The sequence below is a fragment of the Bombina bombina genome, chromosome 6, assembly GCF_027579735.1.
Source record: "Bombina bombina isolate aBomBom1 chromosome 6, aBomBom1.pri, whole genome shotgun sequence".
Classification (NCBI taxonomy): Eukaryota; Metazoa; Chordata; class Amphibia; order Anura; family Bombinatoridae; genus Bombina; species Bombina bombina.
In genome coordinates this window covers 181,911,452-181,938,612 of record NC_069504.1, presented here as the reverse complement: position 1 = coordinate 181,938,612, position 27,161 = coordinate 181,911,452, and the positions used below count along the sequence as shown (strand labels likewise).

General features: G+C 37.8%; 1 protein-coding gene across 2 annotated transcripts in view; it reads left to right on the top strand.

Moving 5' to 3' along the window:
* Nucleotides 1-27,161, top strand: part of MET (MET proto-oncogene, receptor tyrosine kinase) — a 278,950-nt gene that overhangs the window by 233,989 nt on the left and 17,800 nt on the right. For both annotated transcript variants that reach the window (XM_053716691.1, XM_053716690.1), the window contains 3 exons: nucleotides 6,986-7,066; nucleotides 16,676-16,857; nucleotides 21,825-21,934. In XM_053716691.1, coding sequence (XP_053572666.1) covers nucleotides 6,986-7,066; nucleotides 16,676-16,857; nucleotides 21,825-21,934 — 373 coding nt within the window. The remainder of the gene's footprint in view (nucleotides 1-6,985; nucleotides 7,067-16,675; nucleotides 16,858-21,824; nucleotides 21,935-27,161) is intronic.

Here is a 27,161-nt window from a genome sequence, read left to right as displayed (position 1 = left end):
TGGCCTCTTTCCTGTAATTCTGAGATATGGCAGTCTTCAAAAACCTAACCATGTATGTTCCTAAACTGCAAAAACATAATTTATGCTTACCTGATAAATTCCTTTCTTCTGTAGTGTGATCAGTCCACAGGTCATCATTACTTCTGGGATATTACTCCTCCCCAACAGGAAGTGCAAGAGGATTCACCCAGCAGAGCTGCATATAGCTCCTCCCCTCTACGTCACTCCCAGTCATTCGACCAAGGACCAACGAGAAAGGAAAAGCCAAGGGTGAAGTGGTGACTGGAGTATAAATTAAAAAATATTTACCTGCCTTAAAAACAGGGCGGGCCGTGGACTGATCACACTACAGAAGAAAGGAATTTATCAGGTAAGCATAAATTATGTTTTCTTCTGTTAAGTGTGATCAGTCCACGGGTCATCATTACTTCTGGGATACCAATACCAAAGCAAAAGTACACGGATGACGGGAGGGATAGGCAGGCTCTTTATACAGAAGGAACCACTGCCTGAAGAACCTTTCTCCCAAAAATAGCCTCCGATGAAGCAAAAGTGTCAAATTTGTAAAATTTGGAAAAAGTATGAAGCGAAGACCAAGTTGCAGCCTTGCAAATCTGCTCAACAGAGGCCTCATTCTTGAAGGCCCAAGTGGAAGCCACAGCTCTAGTAGAATGAGCTGTAATTCTTTCAGGAGGCTGCTGTCCAGCAGTCTCATAAGCTAAACGAATTATGCTACGAAGCCAAAAAGAAAGAGAGGTAGCAGAAGCTTTTTGACCTCTCCTCTGCCCAGAGTAAACGACAAACAGAGAAGACGTTTGTCGAAATTCCTTAGTTGCCTGTAAGTAAAATTTTAGAGCACGGACTACATCCAGGTTGTGCAGTAGACGTTCCTTCTTCGAAGAAGGATTTGGGCACAAAGAAGGAACAACAATCTCTTGATTGATATTCCTGTTAGTAACTACCTTAGGTAAGAACCCAGGTTTAGTACGCAGAACTACCTTATCCGAATGAAAAATCAAATAAGGAGAATCACAATGTAAGGCTGATAATTCAGAGACTCTTCGAGCCGAGGAAATAGCCATTAAAAATAGAACTTTCCAAGATAACAACTTTATATCAATGGAATGAAGGGGTTCAAACGGAACGCCCTGTAAAACATTAAGAACCAGGTTTAAACTCCATGGTGGAGCAACAGTTTTAAACACAGGCTTAATCCTGGCCAAAGCCTGACAAAAAGCCTGGACGTCAGGAACTTCTGACAGACGTTTGTGTAACAGAATGGACAGAGCTGAGATCTGTCCCTTTAATGAACTAGCAGATAAACCCTTTTCTAAACCTTCTTGTAGAAAAGACAATATCCTAGGAATCCTAACCTTACTCCAAGAGTAACCTTTGGATTCACACCAATATAGGTATTTACGCCATATCTTATGGTAAATCTTTCTGGTAACAGGTTTCCTAGCCTGTATTAAGGTATCAATAACTGACTCAGAAAACCCACGTCTTGATAAAATCAAGCGTTCAATTTCCAAGCAGTCAGCTTCAGAGAAGTTAGATTTTGATGTTTGAAGGGACCCTGTATCAGAAGGTCCTGTTTCAGAGGTAGAGACCAAGGTGGACAGGATGACATGTCCACCAGGTCTGCATACCAAGTCCTGCGTGGCCACGCAGGTGCTATTAGAATCACTGATGCTCTCTCTTGTTTGATTCTGGCAATCAATCGAGGAAGCATCGGGAAGGGTGGAAACACGTAAGCCATCCTGAAGTCCCAAGGTGCTGTCAGGGCATCTATCAGGACTGCTCCTGGATCCCTGGATCTGGACCCGTAACGAGGAAGCTTGGCGTTCTGTCGAGACGCCATGAGATCTATCTCTGGTTTGCCCCAACGTCGAAGTATTTGGGCAAAGACCTCCGGATGGAGTTCCCACTCCCCCGGATGAAAAGTCTGACGACTTAAGAAATCCGCCTCCCAGTTCTCCACTCCCGGGATGTGGATTGCTGACAGGTGGCAAGAGTGAGACTCTGCCCAGCGAATTATCTTTGATACTTCCATCATAGCTAGGGAGCTTCTTGTCCCTCCCTGATGGTTGATGTAAGCTACAGTCGTGATGTTGTCCGACTGAAACCTGATGAACCCCCGAGTTGTCAACTGGGGCCAAGCCAGGAGGGCATTGAGAACTGCTCTCAATTCCAGAATGTTTATTGGCAGAAGACTCTCCTCCTGACTCCATTGTCCCTGAGCCTTCAGAGAAATCCAGACGGCACCCCAACCTAGAAGGCTGGCGTCTGTTGTTACAATTGTCCAGTCTGGTCTGCTGAATGGCATCCCCCTGGACAGATGTGGCCGAGAAAGCCACCATAGAAGAGAATTTCTGGTCTCTTGATCCAGATTCAGAGAAGGGGATAAGTCTGAGTAATCCCCATTCCACTGACTTAGCATGCACAGTTGCAGTGGTCTGAGGTATAAGCGTGCAAAGGGTACTATGTCCATTGCCGCTACCATTAAGCCGATTTCCTCCATGCATTGAGCCACTGACGGGTGTTGAATGGAATGAAGGGTGCGGCAAGCACTTTGAAGTCTTGTTAGCCTGTCCTCTGTCAGGTAAATCTTCATTTCTACAGAATCTATAAGAGTCCCCAGGAAGGGAACTCTTGTGAGTGGAACGAGTGAACTTTTCTTTTCGTTCACCTTCCATCCATGTGACCTTAGAAATGCCAGTACTAACTCTGTATGAGACTTGGCAGTTTGAAAGCTTGAAGCTTGTATCAGAATGTCGTCTAGGTATGGAGCTACCGAGATTCCCCGCGGTCTTAGTACCGCCAGAAGAGCACCCAGAACCTTTGTGAAGATTCTTGGAGCTGTAGCCAATCCGAATGGAAGAGCCACAAACTGGTAATGCCTGTCTAGGAAGGCAAACCTTAGGTACCGGTAATGATCTTTGTGAATCGGTATGTGAAGGTAAGCATCTTTTAAATCTACAGTGGTCATGTACTGACCCTCTTGGATCATAGGTAAAATTGTCCGAATAGTCTCCATCTTGAACGATGGAACTCTTAGGAATTTGTTTAGGATCTTTAAGTCCAGGATTGGTCTGAAAGTTCCCTCTTTTTTGGGAACCACAAACAGATTTGAGTAAAACCCCTGTCCCTGTTCCGATCGTGGAACTGGATGGATTACTCCCATTAACAAGAGCTCTTGTACGCAGCGTAGAAACGCCTCTTTCTTTGTCTGGATTGTTGACAACCTTGACAGATGAAATCTCTCTCTTGGAGGAGAGTATTTGAAGTCCAGAAGGTATCCCTGAGATATTATCTCTAGCGCCCAGGGATCCTGGACATCTCTTGCCCAAGCCTGGGCGAAGAGAGAAAGTCTGCCCCCCACTAGATCCGATCCCGGATCGGGGGCCCTCAATTCATGCTGTTTTAGGGGCAGCAGCAGGTTTCCTGGTCTGCTTGCCCTTGTTCCAGGACTGGTTAGGTTTCCAGCCTTGTCTGTAGCGAGCAACAGCTCCTTCCTGTTTTGGTGCAGAGGAAGTTGATGCTGCTCCTGCTTTGAAATTACGAAAGGAACGAAAATTAGACTGTCTAGCCTTAGCTTTGGCTTTGTCCTGAGGCAGGGCATGGCCTTTACCTCCTGTAATGTCAGCGATAATCTCTTTCAACCCGGGCCCGAATAAGGTCTGCCCTTTGAAAGGTATATTAAGCAATTTAGACTTAGAAGTAACATCAGCTGACCAGGATTTTAGCCACAGCGCCCTGCGTGCCTGAATGGCGAATCCTGAATTCTTCGCCGTAAGTTTAGTAAGATGTACTACGGCCTCCGAAATGAATGAATTAGCTAGTTTAAGGACTCTAAGCCTGTCCGTAATGTCGTCCAGAGTAGCTGAACTAATGTTCTCTTCCAGAGACTCAATCCAGAATGCCGCTGCAGCCGTGATCGGCGCAATGCATGCAAGGGGTTGCAATATAAAACCTTGTTGAACAAACATTTTCTTAAGGTAACCCTCTAATTTTTTATCCATTGGATCTGAAAAAGCACAGCTATCCTCCACCGGGATAGTGGTACGCTTAGCTAAAGTAGAAACTGCTCCCTCCACCTTAGGGACCGTTTGCCATAAGTCCCGTGTGGTGGCGTCTATTGGAAACATTTTTCTAAATATCGGAGGGGGTGAGAACGGCACACTGGGTCTATCCCACTCCTTAGTAACAATTTCAGTAAGTCTCTTAGGTATAGGAAAAACCTCAGTACTCGCCGGTACCGCAAAATATTTATCCAACCTACACATTTTCTCTGGTATTGCAACTGTGTTACAATCATTCAGAGCCGCTAACACCTCCCCTAGTAATACACGGAGGTTTTCCAGTTTAAATTTAAAATTTGAGATATCTGAATCCAGTCTGTTTGGATCAGAACCGTCACCCACAGAATGAAGTTCTCCGTCCTCATGTTCTGCCACCTGTGACGCAGTGTCTGACATGGCCCTAATATTATCAGCGCACTCTGTTCTCACCCCAGAGTGATCACGCTTACCTCTTAGTTCTGGTAATTTAGCCAAAACTTCAGTCATAACAGTAGCCATATCCTGTAATGTGATTTGTAATGGCCGCCCAGATGTACTCGGCGCTACAATATCACGCACCTCCCGAGCGGGAGATGCAGGTACTGACACGTGAGGCGAGTTAGTCGGCATAACTCTCCCCTCGTTGTTTGGTGAAATTTGTTCAATTTGTACAGATTGACTTTTATTTAAAGTAGCATCAATACAGTTAGTACATAAATTTCTATTGGGCTCCACTTTGGCATTGCAACAAATGACACAGGTATCTTCCTCTGAATCAGACATGTTTAACACACTAGCAAATAAACTTGCAACTTGGAATACAATTCAATTAGAATAATATTAAAAACGTACTGTGCCTTTAAGAAGCACAGAAGATCTATGACAGTTGAAAATTAATAAATTGAAACAGTTATAGCCTCAATCCTTATAAACAACACAACTTTAGCAAAGGTTTAATCCCATTAGCAAAGATAACAAATTCTGAAAGCAGGAAACAAATTACAGAATAAACGTTTTTTGTCTCAGTCAACTATAATTCTCACAGCTCTGCTGAGAGAAATTACCTCCCTCAAAATAAGTTTTGAAGACCCCTGAGCTCTGTAGAGATGAACCGGATCATGCAGGAAATACAATGAGCTGCTGACTGAAATATCTGATGCGTAGCAAAAGCGCCAAAAAACGGCCCCTCCCCCTCACACACAGCAGTGAGAGAGAACAGAAACTGTCAGAAAAAAGATTAAGCAACTGCCAAGTGGAAAAATAGTGCCCAAAACATTTATTCACTCAGTACCTCAGCAAATGAAAACGATTTTACATTCCAGCAAAAACATTAAACATAATTTCTAGTTATTAAACAGCTTTATGTACTTCTTACAGTGTAATTCTAGTGAAGTACCATTCCCCAGAATACTGAAGTGTAAAGTATACATACATGACATTATATCGGTATGGCAGGATTTTCTCATCAATTCCATTGTCAGAAAATAAAAGCTGCTACATACCTCTATGCAGATTCATCTGCCCGCTGTCCCCTGATCTGAAGTTTACCTCTCCTCAGATGGCCGAGAAACAGCAATATGATCTTAACTACTCCGGCTAAAATCATAGCAAAAACTCTGGTAGATTCTTCTTCAAACTCTGCCAGAGAGGTAATAACACACTCCGGTGCTATTTTAAAATAACAAACTTTTGATTGAAGATATAAAACTAAGTATAATCACCATAGTCCTCTCACACATCCTATCTAGTCGTTGGGTGCAAGAGAATGACTGGGAGTGACGTAGGGGGGAGGAGCTATATACAGCTCTGCTGGGTGAATCCTCTTGCACTTCCTGTTGGGGAGGAGTAATATCCCAGAAGTAATGATGACCCGTGGACTGATCACACTTAACAGAAGAAACAATGTTTATTTTGTTAACAAAATGACTGTGGGCTAGGCCTGCTCCAACAACAAACACAGCCTGTCTCCTTCAAGTCAGGCAAGTGGTGTTTAAGACTTATTATTCATAAAAAAATGCAGCATATAAGGTCATTTTAATAATGCATTCAAAACATTTTCAAACTCACCCAGTATGTAAACCTTTTGCCCCCGTTGTATTCCGTCACAATGGCGCTGGCCTTTAAAGCTAACGGCTGTCCTGAAGCCTACTGCGCTTGCAGGATTTGATTGCGGCATCATAGGGACGCCCCCCAGACCCGATCCTATAATTGAAATCTCGCGATCGTTTGCACGTTTTTTTCAATTTGTCTACATCGGAACAGTTGTTCCGATGTAGACTTTATAACCCAGTCACGAAAGGGTTAATCTATTGCAAGACCGTATACATTTTTGTAATGTAATGTAGTTGTTTACTATTTCTTTAAAGGGACAGCCTACACCAGAATTGTTATTGTTTAAAAAGATAGGTAACGCCTTTAATACCCATTCCACAGCTTTGCACAACCAACATTGTTATATCAATATACTATATAACCTTTAAACCTCTAAATGTCTGCCTGTTTCTAAGCCACTACAGACAGCCAATTATTACATGTTTTTTTATTTGCTTTTCCCAACAGGGGAGTGCTAGTTCATGTGAGTCATATAGATAACATTGTGCTAACCCCCGTGGTTTGTGGCAGATACTGCACTAATTGGATAAAATGCAAGTCAATAGATAATAAAAAGTCATGTGATCAGGGGGTCAGAAGATGCTTAGATACAAGGTAATCACAGAGGTAAAAAGTGTATTAATATAACTGTGTTGGTTATGCAAAACTGGGGAATCGGTAATAAAGGGATAATCTATCTTTTTAAACAATAACATTTTTGGAGTAGACTCTCCCTTTAAGCCTAGTTCACTGTTTATCGCTGGATTTTAGGGTTGGTGCAGCTGATGCAATTTATCTGTAAGACAAAATTAATTGATATTTCTCTTATCCAGGACATTTTGGGTGTGTCTATCATGGGACTCTTCTGGATACTGGAGGGAAGAAAGTTCATTGTGCTGTGAAATCTCTTAACAGTAAGTTGGAATGTCTTATCCATGACACATACATTTATAATAGAGAAAATTGTAAAATGATTAGTTTTTGTGTAAATAATAGCACTGATTTAATGGGACCTTTTTTTGTCTATGCTTCATTTAAAACATGTTATTTAAAAGGGTTCTTAAGAGATTATCTGGTGCTTAATAAAACTACCTTTTGTTTTCATGCTTGTGGAGATACTGCTGAGGGAATTGTCTTTACAAGTCAATGAGCAATTAGGAACAATTAGCTGTTTGTTTCAATATCACCACTTTAAAGGCATAGTGAACCCAATTTTTTTCTTCTTTCATTATTCAGACAGAGCATGTAATTTTAAGCAACTTTCTAATTTACTCCTATTATCAAATTTTCTTTGTTCTCTTGGTATCTTTATTTGAAAAAGCAGGAATGTAGCTTACGAGCCGGCCCATCTTTGGTTCAGCACCTGGGCAGTGCTTGCTGATTGGTCGCTACATGTAAATAAATAAATAAATAAAGAGAACAAAGAAAAATGTATAACAGGAGTAAATTAGAAGGTTGCTTAACCTTTAACGCCGTTATGCCATTCTATTCCGTCACAATTACACTGGGCTTTAGAGCCGTTATGACCGAATAGTTTGTCAAAGCCAATGGCTGTCCTGAAGCCTACTGTGCTTCCTGGATTTGATTGCGGTCTGGAGGGCGTTCCTAGGGTTATAGGGACGCCCCCCAGACCCGATCCAATAATTGAAATCTCGCAATCATGTGCACGATCGCGTGATTTCAATTTGTCTACATCAGAACAGTTGTTCCGATGTAGACACTTTAACCCCGGCAGGAAAGGGTTAAAGGTGCATGCTCTATCTGAATCATGAAAGAAAACATTTGCGTTCAGTTACCCTTTAAGCAACTTTAGCTTATATTATTCATGCAAACATTTTTGGAATGCTTAATTGCTGCTATTTCATATAATTTTTTTGGAATGCTTAATTGCTGCTATTTCATATGATTGATAGATGTTCTTTTTTTTTAGTTTGTCATTTTATATTACCCTATATTACTATAAAGTTACTATTAAGCCATAACTTTGCGTGATACCTTTGAAAAAGCCACAGCTATTGGTGAAAAGTATGTTGGGAGGAGTTACAGAACTGACATTACAAGGGGGTGGGACTGTCTTTTAAGTTTGTGAAAGAACACTGGTATTAACTGAGTTTTTCACCCATGCTGAAGCAGTGACGTGCGGTGAGGTCAGAGATTGGTTAGGCACTGTCTATGATACACCCTTGAAACACATACACACACACACATATATATATATATATATATATAAATATATAAATATATATATGTTTATTGTTAGAGCTGATTCTAAGATTAAAAGTGATATTTACTTCTACAACCTTTGATTTTGTTGGTCTTCCTTAATGTGAACCCCCCACCACCCCAGCGCTTTATAATATTCCATGACTGTATATTAATTGGATTGTTAGTTTATCTTTAACCCTAAAATATAATACAGGCTGTCAAACAAGAAGGCAGGCCCCACAGATTTTTTTTCTTTTTATTATTTGTTTTAAAAAATAATCTAGGTCTCGGCAGCTGTGACTTGCTAACCTATGGAAATACTGAAGTAAAATTGGCTGATAGCCACATAAGTAGCCTGGTTTGCAAAATAATTACTAATTGCCAACTGGGACACTAAACCCAGTTTTTTTTTTTTCTTGAATGATTTAGATAGAGCGTGCAATTTTAAGCAACTTTCTAATTTATTCTTATTATCAATTTTTCTTCGTTCTGTTGTTATCTTTGTTTACAAATCAGAAGCCAGCCCATTTAACGTTCAGAACCTGGCTTACGCTTGCTTATTAAGTGTAGAAAAAAAGGCTAACTTTTCTTGAAGGTGGATCTTTTTTCAGGACCCCTTATTTAGCCTCCTATGACTGCACATCCCTGTGCTGAAGCAGACTTTCCCTTAATATCCCAAGTGTATGTCATCCTTAATTTTATGTAATACATCTTTTAACTGAGATCCCGTCTTCAGTTTTCTTCTTTATTAAGGAAGTGTTGTGTGCCTTTCATACTAAAACCTGAGCAGCAGCTCGGAAGAGTATAAGTACGGTTTAACCCTCACCTTCACAATTGTTTCATTTCTCTCCTGTCGTTCCGTACCTGGAGATGGTTTTTGTACCAGTGGATTAACACAGACTTTATCATTTTTTTGTGCACCCTGACACTTTTTGGTTTTAGCTTGTATATTTTTAAGTGTGTTTTTATTAGTGGTTATTGTTTGGTTTATTTTCATATAACTTGGTGTAATGTTATCTAATGAGATAAACTCACTAAGTTCCACAGAAGGTTTTATAGAGCCAGTTTATTATTAACTAGACTTTCTATCCACATTCCATAAGCCCTGCTCGGTCCTGTATATCTAGGGAGTGGCTACTCTTTGATAAGATGTGTTCCTTGGAATTCTTGCATTTCAGTTCATGTGTTTAGGAGTTTCACACAAGAGAAATGTCCCATAAGGCCCATACGTTTTCTGTATGTGACATGTGATGTATAAAATAGGCAGCACCTTTCATTGTCTATAATCTATTCATTTTTTTCCCTTTATAATCTAAATTAGCAAAAGCTTTCTTGTCAAGCTTGCAGAGACTTGTCCCTCTCTACCAACAGATCTCCGGGAATTGTTCTTATCAGCCATTGACCAATAACAAAAGTACATCAGATATTTCTGGACTTGCTTCAGTTTAAATTTAAAAAGCTTTTGATTAATGTTGTTTAGGATTAAAATAAACATGTTTAAATACTTCTCTTTTATATTCATGATAGAATTGTTTTTTGTTGTAGGGTGTTGGAAAGAGATTACATGCTTCTAGTAAAGAGTGATTCTTCATAGTGTTTAATAGGGGCTTATGCAATTATTGGGATCTGGGGGCAGCCTCAATATTTTTAGAGCTGTTAAGGGGTTATTTGAAAAACTACCACAGGTGACACAGCCAGCTCTTGGATTTTGCCAGATAGCTAAGTTAAAAAATAAAAGGGATTAGCTTGTATACTTGTTGAGTTGGGTTAATGGTTGCTATTGTATCCAGTATTTAATTGGACAGTCCAGTATTTCAGCTGGCAGTTGGTAAAATAACAAAGCAATATATATAAGGACATGTAACTGATCTGAGACCTTATTTTGTCATATGAATGATGAGCTACAGAGTTGTAGGTCAGATATGAGAGGTAACAGGGTGTGATCTGATGTCTGATCATAATACCTCTTTCTCCCAATGTCCTGCCTATCTAATATATTTTGTTTGTTTTGCATGACAATTGGTAACTCTACGGATATGTTACTGACCAATAATATGGCTGGAAGTTGCATTATAAAACAGCAAGCAACATGCACCTCCTGTTACTTTTACTCTCAATTTAAAACAGTTTAAAGGGACAGTCCACATGGCACCAACACACATCCCAATCCAACTGCTGCACTGTGCACAGCACCCGATGCCACCTCACGCAGGGCAAAGTGAATACAGTATGCCAGGGAAAACTTTCTTTATTTGGCGGTTTCAACATGGCCACCAAACTCCTCCTTCTGGTGGGTTTGGTAGAAATCGCTCCCAGCAGTGTGCGTGATTGGACTGGATTACATGAGACACTCGGTCAGACATATCGCACATGCGCGACACTATGCCGCGCGTCATCAAGTTTACATAACAAATCTGCCCACAGATTCTCTTGGAGGATTTATGCTGTCATCCCATAACGGCTGAATAAGAAATTATTTCTTAAAATACTTTTTTCCTTTTACCCTGTACAAAGCGGCACAGGACGGCATGGGGTGCCCGCAGCACAACAAGGTACCTGCCAGTCCCATGTAGACTGTCCCTTTAACACAACCTTTCTTTAACATAACCTAGAAGTCATTTTATAGCACAAAATACATTAAAAGTAATTGCAAGCCAGTTTCAGTTATACCAGGGCTTACAGTGTGACTATATTTACCACATGATGTGAATATGTGAATAATTTAAGACACATATGGAAACTGTCCCATCATTTGTGTTGGTTAAATTCTAGAAATGAGTTATCTCTGTATTATTTAGCAATATGCTTGCACTAGTAACAATCTCCTGTTAAAGGGACAGTCTACAATAGAATTGTTATTGTTTAAAAAGATATATAATCCCTTTATTACCCATTCCCCAGTTTTGCACAAACAGTTATATTAATACACTTTTTACCTCTGTGATTACCTTGTATCTAAGCATCTTCTGACCGCCCCCTGATCACATGACTTTTTATTATCTATTGCTGAGCTTTCCAAACTTTTCATGTTAGTGACACACTTTTTAGACCTACATCATTTCGCGACACATTAATTCAGTTGTACTGGCAAACAGGAGGTTAAACTAACTTGTTTTAAGAGATACAGACACATACATAAATGATATAATAATGAAATGTATTTACAAGTAACAGCATGTACAGTATGTGCAAGAATTAAAAAAAAGTTTAATATCACCAATAGCTACTTACTATTTTATTAAGATGTATAAGATTGATGGGATGAACACAGTTTCTGAATATTTAACGGAATATTAGATTAAGACACTCACATTTCATCATCAAGCATTTTTAAGCTTCCACTTCCTATCCATATATCAAGAGCAGGAGCAGCAATGCACTACTGGGAGCTAGTTGCAAAAAAAACCTCACTGACTTCAGCTCAGCATTTAAGCTTCCGCCCTCAGAGCTCGGTGAGTCCGATTGACTACTGCCTGCGCTGCAAACACACTGCTGTCCCACTCACTGACTACACATGCAGTCACGAGCCAATTAAGGAGACTACACGTGCAGTCAGGAGCCAATGTGCCGCCAATGGGAATAGTTTCAGTTCCCACTGAGCTGTGCCAATAGGTTAAGATGATCTGTGTCCCCCTAGGTATCAATAACGTGTCAACCATGTGATATGCGTAGCAGGCACGCGGAAAGTCAGAAACAAAAAAAAAAAAAATTAAAAAAATTTGTGCTGAAGCAGGGACACACCTACACACTCCTGCCGACACACAGTTTGGAAAGCACTGATCTATTGACTTGCATTTAGTTCTGTGCTAAATCTTAAATAACTCCTCGGGTGTGAATACAATGTTATCTATATTGCCCACATAAACTAGCAGTCCTGTTGTGAAAAGCTAATAAAAAAGCATGTGATAAGAGGCTGTGTATAGTGGCTTAGAAACAGGCAGACATTTAGAGGTTTAAATGTTATAAAGTATATTAATTTATCAATGTTGGTTGTGCAAAGCTGGGGAATGGGTAGTAAAGGCGTTTATCTATCTTTTTAAACAATAACAATTTTAGCGTAGACTGTCCCTTTAATAAGTAATTGTGTTGTTGTTCTTATATGCAAACAATAACATCCTCTTGCATTCAAACAGTAAAAATAAAAAAATTTAAAAATGGTTGAATATTGTCCACACAGCTTATTTTAAATATATATAGTAAGTGGGAATTTTCTGGAGGAAGTTGGCACACTGTATAGTACAATTCCTGTCATTGCTCTAACCCATTGTTCATTTTAAATTAACAGAATATTTCTGTATGAGAGGGAAGCAAAATTTAAAAAGGACAAAGTATTTTTTTATTTAAAAAAACAAATAAATACATTTTGTAGCATACTGGCTTAATTTTGCATGTTTTAAAGGACTATTAACGGAAGACATTATAAGACAGTGGATACAAATAAAACATTATTAAAGGGACACTGAACCAAAAAAAATTATTTCGTGATTCAGATAGAGCATGCAATTTTAAAGGGACACTGAACCCAAATTTTTTATTTTGTGACTCAGATAGAGCATGCAATTTTAAGCAACTTTCTAATTTACTCCTATTATCAAGTTTTCTTCATTCTCTTGCTATCTTTATTTTAAAAAGAAGGCATCTAAGCTTTTTTTTGGTTTAGTACTCTGGACAGCACTTTTTCATTGGTGGATGAATTTATCCACCAATCAGCAAGGACAAGCCAGGTTGTTCACCAAAAATGGGCCGGCATCTAAACTTACATTCTTGCATTTCAAATAAAGATAGCAAGAGAATGAAGAAAATTTGATAATAGGAGTAAACTAGAAAGTTGCTTAAAATGTCATGTTCTATCTGAATCACGAAAGAAAAAAATTGGGTTCAGTGTCCCTTTAAGCAACTTCCTAATTTACTACTATTATCAATTTTTCTTAGTTCTCTTGTTATCTTTATTTGAAAAAGAAGGCATCTAAGCTTTTTTGTGGTTCAGAACTCTGGATAGCACTTTTTTATTGGTGGTTGAATGTATCCACCAATCAGCAAGGACAACCCAGGTTGTTCACCAAAAATGGGCCGGCATCGAAACTTACATTCTTGCATTTCAAAAAAAGATTTGATAATAGGAGTAAATTAGAAAGTGGCTTAAAATGTCATACTCTATCTGAATCACAAAAGAAAAAACATGGGTTCAGTGTCCCTTTAAGTATTATATAGCTTGTGTTTAACTTCAGCTATCAGTGGCATAAATCATTAAAACTTGGCATAAATGTCAATGTTAGCATTCATGAAAAGTTTGGAAAGGGCAGAACTATTGTTTTTTATTTCAGTAATACTTTTTTTTAAAAATAAAATTATTGTATTGTTGCCAGGGCCGGATTGACCTACCAGGATACCAGGAGATTTCCCGGTGGGCTTCAACAGCTAGGGCTGGAAAGCTGCAATTTAAAGGGGTGATTAATGGAGGCAATTGGGTTGTAGGGTGCCTATATAACATCAAGCTGGCACTTTTATTTAAAGCAAAGTAATATAATTTAATTCTGAAAAGATATTGGGGAAGAAGTAAGCCAGTTATCCCCTTTGAGAAAAAATGCGGTATGTGCATTCTACCTCCTCAACTAATCAACGTAAAATAGTACTGGTCTTCCTATTTTTCCAGGACTGCTTTTTATTCCCAGTCCAGCCCTGATTGTTGCATGACTTGTATGGCTGCTGTACATAAAGTCATGTGATCATACAAACCACAGCAGCACTCAACACACAGGGGTCAATTTATCAAGTTCCGTATGGTGCTTGATGCCCCGTGTTTATGCTCGCCGGAAACAGAAGTTATGAAGCAGTGATCTAAAGGCCGCTGCTTCATAACTTGTCTACCTGCTCTGAGGTGACAGACAGTAGTCAACCCGATCGAATGCGATCGGGTTGATTGACACCCCCCTGATAGCGGCCGCGAATCTGCAGGGGGCAGTATTGCACCAGCCGTTTACAAGAACTGCTGGTGCAATGATAAATGCTGACAGCATATGCTGTTGGCATTTATCAATATGTGACGGACTTGATACGCTACATCGTATCATGTCCGTCCGCACTTTAATAAATATAACCCATAGGGTGAAAATGAACTTACATTTATGACTGACATTCCATACATAAAATACATAGGGACATTTTTTATACATTGTGTATAGAGACCAATCTAAAAACTGCATTCTAATTGCAAAGTGAGTCCAGGTGTAGGGAACTAATGCTAGTACAAACTCACATCATCTGTATATCCTTTTTATCCAATGTCATAGAAGATGTCTCACCTGAAGTCTTCTTTTATTGGGATAAGATTTTTAACTTGTGCATATTTAATGTTATTTTATTTCATCACATGCTAACTAGCAATAAAAAAATGTGAGGTTTATGACATTTTAAAGTAAAATTTCAAAGCCTGTGTGTTGTCATAAAAAAAAAAAATCTGCTTAGAATCTATATTGTTCACTTCATTTATATGAGATTGCCAGCATGGAGAGAAGTTATCACCTTGTAATACTAATGTGACCCAAAAGCTTTAGACAATTGGGCCCTGAGTATTCATGACATATTTTACAATGTGTATTAGCGATTCAATTTACTTCTTTCTCTCCAAATGCACAAAGCTTTCAACAATATCATTCAGAACCATTCATTCCATTTTGGATCTAAATATAGGCATAGGGGCCCATTTATCAAGCTCTGAATGGAGCTTGAGGGCTGGTGTTTCTGGCGAGCCTGCTCCATAACCTGTCCCCCTCTCTGAGCAGGCGGACAGACATCACCGCAATTCAACCCCTTTGCTGGGGGCCGAATGGCCGCGAATCTGCAGGGGGCGGCATTGCACCAGCAGCTCACAAGAGTTGCTGGTGCAATGCTGAATACGGAGAGCGTATTGCTCTCCACATTCAGCGAGGTCTGTCGGACCTGATACGCACTGTCGGATCAGGTCTGACAGACCTTTGTTAAATAGGCCCCAGTCTGTCAAAAAGGCATCTGGTGGACATGCCAAAAGTTAATACCATTTTGGCAAGTAATAGCTGCAGAAACATCCCAAATACTGAATAAAAACATCCCTTTAAAACCAAACATTTGGTTATTTCACGGGTTCCCACATTACGCACCAACTTAACAATTACTCAATGTTTTATGTAACACTGCAAAATATGCAATAGTTAAGAACTGGAAATCTATAGAAACCCCCACAGTAGCAAATTGGATAGATATAAGTAATAAAATGATAGGATTGGAGGAATATCATTATCTTAAAACCCGAGGTAGCGAAACATATCAGAATATTATGTTTTACCCGGGAATCCTATATTGCTTAAAAATTCCAAAAACACAGAATTTTATAGAATGTGTATTAGATATTAAATGGATCTCAATTAGACAACATTGAAAAAGAATTTGTGCTGAATTGACAGTATAGTCCTGTTTCATTGCTTATACAGAGTCACGATTGTCATAAATAATTGACTTAAGCAAGAAAGTTATTGATACCAAACTTTTGTTTCATCATATGTTTATTGTTCAACCTTTTTCTTATATATTTGTATAGTTCAAAAAATGTAATGACCAAAATTTATGAATATGCCTATACGGGTTTATCTTGCATGCTGTTTGATGCCATGTATATGTCTTAATTGGTCAATAAAAAAACAAATAAATAAAAAAAAAAAAACATTTTTGCAATATACAAACTATAAAAATATAAAATATAAAAGCTATAGCTTTTTCAAAAGTGTATTTAAGTATGCACTGTGCACCAGTATTTTAAACACAGCACTTGCTCAGCGAGCCTAAGGTCCTGGTACCCTGTGGTAATGACTCAATTTGTTAATTGCTGACATGATACAAGCCCCACTGGTGCTCTGAGCAGCTACAGTATTTAAAATGCTGGTGCACTGAAAATATATAGCTATGCTTCACATGCACTTGCAGAGAAAAATGTTTACACTAAAACAGTTATAACTTTTACAAGAAGCAGTTTTGCCAATACATGTAAACTGCAAATATATTTCTATTCAAAGACGTAATTTATCTATTTGCATTTATATTTTGACCAGCATAACCCTTTAATTATTCAGCAATTCCCTAATATGCACAGGGAATTACTGCTATCTATTATAGAAGAATATAGGATGGGGCCATTTCTGATATTACTGGGACCCAAGGTATTGGTCCAAAATGATGTCACTTCCTTGGCTTCTGGGATATGTAGGATCTGAGTTTTAGGTTTAATTTTCCTTTAAACATATGTTTTTGTCTTTGATGATATAGTATTTTTCTGTTTCATTCCTCAGGGATTACAGATATTGAAGAAGTATCACAGTTTCTGAAAGAAGGAATAATCATGAAAGATTTTAGCCATACAAATGTCCTTTCTCTGTTGGGTATCTGCCTTCCAGCTGAAGGCTCACCTTTGGTTGTGTTACCTTTTATGAAACATGGTGATCTAAGAAACTTCATAAGGAATGAAACTCATGTAAGTATGTGAGATAGTGTTTAGCAGTAGAAGTGTCACTTATGATCCATAGTTCACATATTTGGTGATTGTTCTCCACTTTTCATATGAAATAAATAGATTTACTACTTAGATGCAAGAACACTTCAGCACCACTTTCTACACTGGGATTACCAGTTGTAAATGCTAAAAAATTATTGTTACTCTATTAAAATAATTTAAATGATCAACTAGCTTGAATTGAATATTTTTTTTGTTTATTTAACAATATGTCACAGTAACTTATTTGTAAAGGGTTGTAATTAATGCCCCTTACATATTTACCTTGCCAAATGCTGCACAGTTATTCTTTGTTTAAAGCCTAGATAGGCTCATATGCTAATTTCTAAGCCTCTTATCTCAGTGCATTTTGACAGTTTTTCCACTGCTAGGCAGCACTAGTTAATGTGTGTCATATAGATAACATTATGCTCACGCACGTGGAGTTGCCTTTGAGTCAGCACTGATTGGCTAAAATGCAAGTTTGTCAAAAAAACTGAAATAAGGGGGCAGTCTGCTGAAGCTTAAATACAAGGTAATCATGGGTAGTAAAGGGATTTAAACAATAACAATTCTGGAGTAGACTGTTCCTTTAATGTATAATGATCTGTATACTAATCTATAATATATGGCAGAAGTAAAGTACATCACAGTACAGTTTATTTATTATTCTATGGGGGGGGGGGGGGAATAAACCAAATCTGAGTATCTAATACATAAAATCACACAATTTAAATTGCTTTTGTGTAAAAAGTCTGTTTATCCCGAAACGCATCAGGGATCCATTCCTTTGTTGCCTGAATGATGATTTATGTTTTTAATTATATGATTGAATAAAATTTACTTTTTGCATTTTTACCGAGTGCAAGGTTCCTGTTTGTACTAAAAAAAATTGTGCTTTGTTCCACACTCCCTAGAGAAACCAAAAAGCTAATTCTGTAACCTAGGTTTTCAATATTCCTTGAGCATGTCATTTTAAAGGGACATAAAACCCCCAAAAATTCTTTCATGATTCATATAGAACATACATTTTTAAACAAGTTTCCAATTTACTTCTATTGTCAAATTGTCCTTGTTTTCTTGCTTCCTTTGTTGAAAAGCAGGAAGGTAAGTTTAGGAGTGTGCACGTGTCTTCAGCACAATATGGCTGCAGTTTTGCAATAATGTAGTACATTAGCAAAAGCACTAGATGGCAGCACTATTTCCTGTCATTTAGAGCTCCAGAAAAAGGCACGTTACTTATCCAGATATCACTTCAACAAAGAATAACATGAGAACAAAGCAAATTTCATAATAGAAGTAAATTTGAAACTTTTTAAAAATTGTATTCTCTATCTGAAAAATTAAAGAAAAATGTGTGTTTCATGTCCCTTTAACACTAGCGCCCCTGAAACTCTATGGGCCAGATTACGAGTGAAGCGCTATCTTAACGTGCGCCTGTAAAGGGCCTGGCTAATGTGACCGCAAGCTTGCGGTTTAACTTTGCTCTTAGTGCAATTAACCGGAGGTCAGACTTCTGGTTAAAAATAAAAAGTGTTGCCCCAATTTCCCCCAAAATAATTAACATGTACAACTAATATTACCTTTTTTTTTGTTAACTGCACAAAGAAATTATAAGGGGTTAAATTGAGGGGATGTGGGTTGTTTGGGGAAAAAAAGGCACCTAAATTGCCTTTACATGGAGGACAATGGGGAACTGTTTTTCTCTCCAGCTCCCTCCAGTCGGTGATTGCCCCCTTTGGCGTCCAGCTCATGGGGCACGCAATGATTGGAGGAACCCAGATTTGTCATTGATATGCTAAATGCAGTAGGAGATGCGGGCAGAGGATCAGCATTATGTTTAGCATAACGTAATGGTAAATATTTTAAAAAAAGAAGCTTCTTTGTAAAGTTTATTCAATTAAAGTGCCCCTGTTTTTAAGATTATTTTTGGATACTGGGCAGTAATTCTTTAAACTCTACAATCACTTTAACTATGTGTTTATCACATTTTCATCAGGTTTTTAAACACAGACAGTTGCAGGGTTTTTAGTGAAAAAAATATATGTTCTAAAGAATTACATTATGTCATTTTTCCATTAAAATGGCTATTTGATCTGTAGGATTTGCAGATTACAGAATTTGCTTTTTGGCTTTCTAAGGAATGTGGGACAGGTGCATTTTTTGCACAAAAGCAGTTGGTGTTTAATAACATTTTAATTCTGAATTAGTTTTATATTGATAGTTGATTGTTTTAAATTAGGATAATTAAAGGGACATGAGACTCAAAACATTTCTTTCATGATTCAGAAAGAAAATACAATTTTAAACAACTTTCTAATTTACTTCTATTATCTAATTTGTTTCATTGTCTTGGTATAATTTGTTGAAGGAGCAGCAATGCACTACTGGTTTCTAACTGAACACATGGGTGAGCCAATCACAATCGGTATATGTATATATGCAGCCACCAATCAGCAGTTAGAACCTAGATTCTTTGCTGCTCCTGAACTTTCCTAGATAAACATTTAAGCAAAGGATAACAATAGAAGGAAGCAAATTAAATAATAGAAGTCAATTGGAAAGTTGTTTAAAATTGTATTATGTATCTGAATTATGAAAGTTTTTTGGGGGTTTTTATGTCCCTTTAAAGGAACATAAAACACAAATTATTTATCTTATGATTCAAATAGAACATGCAATTTTAAACCACTTTCCAATTTACTTTTATGATCTAATTTGTTTCATTCTCTTTATAGCCTTTGTTTAAAATTATATATAAGCAGGCTTAGTAGCTGCTGATTGGTGGCTGCAGATAGATGCCTTGTATGATTGGCTCACCCATGTGCATTGCTGTTTCTTCAACAAAGCATATCTGAAGAATTAAGCAAATTAAATAATAGAAGTAAATTGGAATGTTGTTTAAAATTGTATTTTCTATCTGAATCATGAAAGAAACATTTTGGGTTTCATGTCCCTTTAAGATTTGGATTCATGTTTATATGTGTTTATTAATGCCATTTAATAATCACTGGTTGCACACAAGAGAGATATTGGAGAGGTTCCCAGGACACATAATAAATCATTAGAAAAATGTAGTACTGGCTAGATAACTGAAATAAATTGGGAGTTTGTTTCACACTAATTGGATAGGCCATCAGCTAGTGTCAATAGTACATCACATCAATAGAGGCTGTTAAGAATAGTAGGTTAAAGAAATTACTGTATGTCCTGCTTGAGGTTTTATATTGATGCCATTTTCTTCCTTCACTTTTTAACATAAAATGTTACAAAACCTTGTTTTTTGCACGAAAAGCTTAAAAACATTATATAATGCCTGCATATAAAGTTCAATCATAATTACATCATTTACATTTGTGCACAGGTTTTTTGATGTCAATGTTAAACATACCTGAAAAGCCTGTATCAAAATCGTATCATATTTTAATAAAATATTTGGTAAAATATGCAAAAAAGAAAAAGAACTAGGTTCTCTAATGTTTATCCTGAAAGGCTGAAGACATGCCAGATTTTAAGGGCTAGACTTTCTCTAAACCTCAAGGATAAATGTTGATGATAATCCATTTATGGATTTTAATCTGTAGTAAATATTCATTTTCTTAAAGGGACATGAAAGTCAGCAGTATGCTGAGACTGTTACAAGGCACCTTGCAATAAAAGGTGCATTAAAAAGGGCTGTTTTTGTTTGTATGTTGAAATAGAGCCACTTGCATGCACCTGACACACACACTAGAGTCCTTGGGGCATATGTATCAAGCTCCGAATGGAGCTTGATGCCCTGTGTTTCTGGCGAGCCTGCAGGCTCGCCAGAAACAGCAGTTATGAAGCAGCGATTACAAAGACCACTGCTCCATAACCTGTCCGCCTGCTCTGAGCAGGCGGACAGACATCGCCGGAAATCAACCCGATCGAGTACGATCGGGTTGATTGACACCTCCCTGCTGGTGGCCCATTGGCCGCGAGTCTGTAGGGGGCGGTGTTGCACCAGCAGCTCTTGTGAACTGCTGGTGCAATGCTGAATACGGAGAGCATATTGCACTCCACATTCAGCGAGGTCTGGCGGAACTGATCCGCATTGTCGGATCAGGTCCGACAGACCTTGATAAATAGAGGCCCTGAGCTTTAGTGTACTACTTACTAATGAATGTGCCTGTTTGCACAGAAATAGCACCATGCACCCTCATGCACGTTCAATCTCGGTTAGAAAAAGACGAAAGCAGCCTTTGTTAATGCTATGTTGTAATATGCTGGGTTTGTACCATCATTTATTTCATTTTAAACTAGGCCACATTACTCAGTCTACATAACTAAATTGCAGAATCCACCTCTCCTAAGGCAGACATAGGCCTCTATTTATCAAGGTCTGACGGACCTGATCCGACAGTGCGGATCAGGTCCGTCAGACCTCACTGAATACGGAGAGCAATACGCTCTCCATAGGCAGCATTGCACCAGCAGCTCACAAGAGCTGCTGGTGCAACGCCGCCCCCTGCAGACTCCAGCAGGGGGGTGTCAATCAACCCGATCGTACTCGATCAGGTTGATTTCCGGCGATGTCTGTCCGCCTGCTCAGAGAAGGCGGACAGGTTATGGAGCAGCGGTCTTTGTCACCACTGCTTTATAACTGCTGTTTCTGGCGAGTCTTCAGACTCGCCAGAAACACGGGCCATGTTAGGATTTGAAAACACTTATGAAGAGAATACAGAGGTGTAGGACAGTTCTTGCACAAACACTCTAGACATAGTTATTTTAAAACTGATAAAGATAGTCTCCTTTTGCTTCTAAAGCAAACCAAAATGAACTTATTATGTTTGTTTTTGTTTGTTTCTTTTTGTTTTGTTAAAACACTCCTAGTCTCTTTGTTTCTGTGGTATAAATTGTTTCTGTGGTCTGTTTTTAAATAAGTAATAAACAGCATAAATGTAAAGAATAATTATTCTTTGTTACAGAATCCAACTGTAAAAGATCTCATAGGGTTTGGTCTGCAGGTTGCTAAAGGAATGGAATACCTTGCAAGCAAAAAGTTTGTGCATAGAGATCTGGCAGCACGGAATTGCATGTAAGTGTTTTATATTTATTGGATGGATAAGATAAATGATGGTATTTGGGCTGTTTTTATTCAGGATCAAATTATGATATTCAAATGTTACATTAGAATATTCAGTTGTTACATTAGGGTATTCAAATGATACAATGTATATTCATGTAAACATTTGAATGCCAGATAAATATGTACGTTGGACGTTTGTTCCATTGTTTCAATGTTAAAACTGCATGTGTTACATGGACACAAGTTACCCCTTACATTGCTTTACCTTTTCCGTGCAGTAACAAGTCTTGCCTTTTAGGTTTTCCTCTCATAGAATATAGTAGGTGTTTACAGACATTGCGAGATGTTTTTAAAATAAATGAATTTTATTTGTAACTTACAGAACGGAGTACAAGCAAAAGCATGATATATTAATCAAATTTTTTCCTTGATATTTCACTGTCATCTGCCCCTTTATGGAATGTGCCTAAAATAGATGTCTGCAATATATACTTCAATCATTGTATTTTTAGCTATCATCACTTTAGCTGAACAGCGGTCCCATAGCAGTAATCCTTTTATGAAAATGAAATATATTCTTCCTCTAATAGCTCCTGATGCAGTAAGATGTTACATTTATTTCAATACGAAGAGATTAGTCTTCTCCAGTGGCTGTTATTGCAAAATAAGCTGACAAAACAGGATTCTGAGTTATACCATGATAGGTTTAAACCAGAAACAGTTAAAGTTTTCATTACTAGATTGTTTCTAGTAAAAAAATAAAAAAGGTTATACTCTTAATAAAAGCCCATTAAACTGGCAGTGCAGAAAATAGACAATGACACTGGTAGAATATACTTTTTACACTATATATATATATATATATATATATATATATATATATATATATATATATATATATAAAAAATAATAATGAGTGGATGGAAAAAATTGCAAATAAGCCAAGTGTTGAAGTGATGAGTGTACTCAAACACTTTCTCAATAGGAAGATATTTTCCTTTTAATAATAATATTGGTGCAGACCCATTTAGTACTATTATCAACAATAATAAAGAAGAGAAATGACATAAAATAATGACATTTGTAAAGACTGGGAATTCAGCACTCTTTTAGAAAAGACAAAACACTTGTAGAAATTTACTAATGAAAAGGTGGTTTATTGTGCAGCCCGCAGGTCCAGACCAGGCCAGATCCAACTCGGCATAAAGCATTAAAAATAAAAAACCAAAACAAGGTATAGTGGCATATATCAAGAACTAAATCAAAAGTAATTAGCAATTGATGCAAAGAGGGCCGGCCCATGTAAAAACCATGCAGTGAGGAGCTAGATCATTATGGCTAAATTAAGTGCTGCAGAAGGGAAGGTTATTTACTAATGTACATCAGACCTAAAAAGGTTTTAGTAAAAACTGAGACATTCAAGAGGTGAATACCTAACATTCCCAAATGCAAACCTTATCATGCATAATACATAAATATAGGCATCAAACTTTAACCATGACAAGGAAAGGGTATTCAACACAAAAAAGACTATCACATGTAATTAGTAATCAAACACGTAGGACAGGAGTATGTTCCTTTAAGAGACTTATAATGTAATACAGTCCCCAACTTGATGCAGATAGAACTGATACAAAGTCCCAAGGTAGAGAGCAAATAGTTGAAGGTAAACAGTTGCCGTCAATGTGCAGATGTACACACAAAATGAGAAAGACAGTTAATTTATTCACACGGCCAGTATGATAGCATACATATAGCAGACAAGCGTGTTAGTGTGGCAACAAGTATTGGATGATACAAAGCAAGCAAGCCAAGCTGAAAGGAAGTAATGGGGATGCAGGAGGATACAAACTTATCAAACAGTACCCCTCTGTCAACTGCACCCTTCCACTACGGTCGTCGTGGAAACTTATAACCTTTTCAAATCTTCCGGTTACTTTAAGCACCAATCTTGAGACGATCAACATTGATCCGCTGTTACCAAGTGATGTCGATTTTTACCTTTGTAGCATGCTCATCTACCTTCCATTTTGGGCTCCATAGCACACAGGTGATAGCCAGTGATAGCCAAACTTGAAATCTTTGTCACGCTGCAAGGTTCAGCAGCAAGCTCCAACAGCCAGCATGGACACTACGTAGGTCGGCTACGCAAAGACGCCAACACGTGTTTCACCCCACGTCATTAGGAGAACGGGGCTTCCTCAGGGCATGTGACTTAGCACGTCATAGGTGCTAATTTATAGCTGAATATAGATAACGCCCATAATTGGATGTGAAAAGACAAAGCATACAAAGTAATATAAAACTTAATTGTAAAGAAACAATATATACATATATTTACAGTGAAACATTCAATATGCCACAAAACCAGGTATGCTGGAAGTTAGGTTTATAAAGAATGAATAATGAACTTTCGGATGAAAGGGAACATTTTAAAGGGGCCAATACGAGCTAGAGAGGCTTAAAGAAAGCTTCCCATATCCAACTTCTCATTTAGAACGCTTTGCCCAATGGTTGAGAGGTTATAGATCCACCTGCATTCTTTCTGCAGGAGGATTTTATCATTATTTCCCCCTCTCCCATTGGTAATACCCTTGTCAATACCTGTCACCCTCATACAATCAGGTATACTGTTATGGTGACTTTCAAAATGTCTAGCAACACTGCTAGTTTGGATTTTGTTCTTAATATCGTCCCTGTCTATCCTTCAGAATCCGTCTCGTTTTGCCAACATAAAAACAGGGACACGAGCAAGAAAGAAGGTAAATAACACCTTCTGTATTACAGTTAAAGAAGTATTTCAATTTATAAATTTTATCTTCATTAACTGAAAAGACCTTGGTCTGCAGCATAAACCTGCAGGCCACACATCTTTTGCAGGGGTAGTTGCCCACCTGCTTTTGTCTTGAAAACCAATTCTTTTGGGTAGAGACGAATTTACTGTTTACTAGTTTATCTTTTAAATTAGGGGCTCGTCTTGCTGTAATCATTGGTATCTCCCCTATCTCTTGGGCAATGTTTTCATCGTTTAAGAGGACACCCCAATTCTTTTTGAGTATACCTCTTAAATGATCCCAATGACAGTTATATTCTGTAATAATTCTAATTTTGTTGTCTTTCTCCCTTATTTTAGGGAGTAGTAACTCCCTTCTTTCAGACTTCTGTGCAAAGCTTCTAGCATTAGACACTACCCTTTTCGAGTAACCTCTCGCTCTAAAACGTTTTTCCATTAGGGATGCATGTTCATTGAATTTTACGGTGGAAGAGCAATTCCTGCAACTGTCCTTTAGGAATGCCTCTCTTAAGGTGCTCGGGATGGTGACTATGTGCCTCCAGAATGCTATTGGTAGCAGTTTCTTTTCTGAAATTCTCAGTTATAAGAATATCTCTTTCAATTTTTATTTTGACATCAAGAAAAGACAGATCTGTCTTACTAAAATTGAGGGTCAGGACAATGTTCCTGTTGTTTACATTGAGTTTTGAAACAAAACTCCGTAATTCATTTTCTGAACCGTCCCAAATTAGTAAGACGTCGTCCACATAACGCTACCAAAGTTGAGCATGTTCATTAAAGGCTTGTTTTTGGAATACTTCTTCCATCTCCCACAATCCCAAGTGTAGACATGCATAAGTAGGGGCACAAGTTGCCCCCATTGCCGTCCCCCTATTCTGTTTATACAGTTTATTGTCAAACGAGAAGATATTATTCTCAAGAACAAAAGTTAACAATTTTACAACAAACTCTGTGTGTTGAGAGTATGATGATCCTCTAGTATCCAGGAAGTGTTTTGCTGCCCTTATTCCTACTGTGTGTGGAATAGAGGAGTAAAAACCTTCCACATCCAAGGAAACTAAGATGGCACCACTTGGTATTGTAATACCATCGATCTTCCTTAGGAGGTCAGGAGTATCAATTACATAGGCGGGCATCGTTTCCAAGAAAGGTTTGAGAAAACAATCCACATAATTACCCAAATTCTCAGTAAGGCTGCCTATCCCTGAGATGATAGGGCGGCCCGGAGGGTTTGTGAGGTTCTTGTGAATTTTAGGTAAACAGTAACATGATAGGTTTAAACCAGAAACAGTTAAAGTTTTCATTACTAGATTGTTTCTAGTAAAAAAATAAAAAAGGTTATAATAAAAGCCCATTAAACTGGCAGTGCAGAAAATAGACAATGACACGGGTAGAATATACTTTTTACACTATATATATATATATATATATATATATATATATATATATATATATATATATATACTTAGGGGTTGAAAAAAAATCACCATAGCTTACTATTCAGAGATGAAAAGTTGCTAGTCCAGAGAATAAAACAGGGAAAGGCCTCATTTTTCTTACTCATCCATTGCAGTTTCCAGGCCTGTATGTGTGTGCAGATAGATAGATAGATAAATAGATAAATAGATAAATAAATAGCTATATAGATAGATGGCAGTTTGACCCCAGTTTGAACCACTGCTATTCATTTTGAAAGCAGAATGAATAGCAGTGGTTATTACCTAAACATATTCTACTATCTAGATAGATAGATAAATAGATAAATAAATAGATATATAGATAGATGGCAGTTTGACCCCAGTTTGAACCACTGCTATTCATTCTGAAAGCAGAATGAATAGCAGTGGTTATTACCTAAACATATTCTACTATCTAGATAGATAGATAGATAGATAAATAGATAAATCAATAGATATATAGATAGATGGCAGTTTGACCCCAGTTTGAACCACTGCTATTCATTCTGAAAGCAGAATGAATAGCAGTGGTTATTACCTAAACATATTCTACTATCTGCAATAACGTCACATTTGTAAACCCTTCACCATGCAGTCTATGATTTTAACTAAATTTGATTTAGTGTATTTAAGCTAAATATACTATCACCTGGTAAACTAGCAACATGTGCTAATATCTGTATTTCCAAAGGCTGTGGAGATCAGTAGTTGGCACTAATGAAATGAAGGAGCTACACTATTTGATTGACCTTTTGTTGTTCTCTCTTGTTGCTGTCTCTCTTCCTCTATTGAGTGTAATTTGAGGTAGACCAGACTGAATAGACTTTATTTTTAATTCTAACATTAATTCCACTTCCCCCTTTTCCTTACAAAATTGTCTGAGCAAGAGAAAGGGAAGTCAGCTAAATCTGTTCTTAAGTATTTGATTGTGAAGGATCTAGGGTATAATATTTACTCCAGGAAACTTGAATGGTTTCTGAAAGAG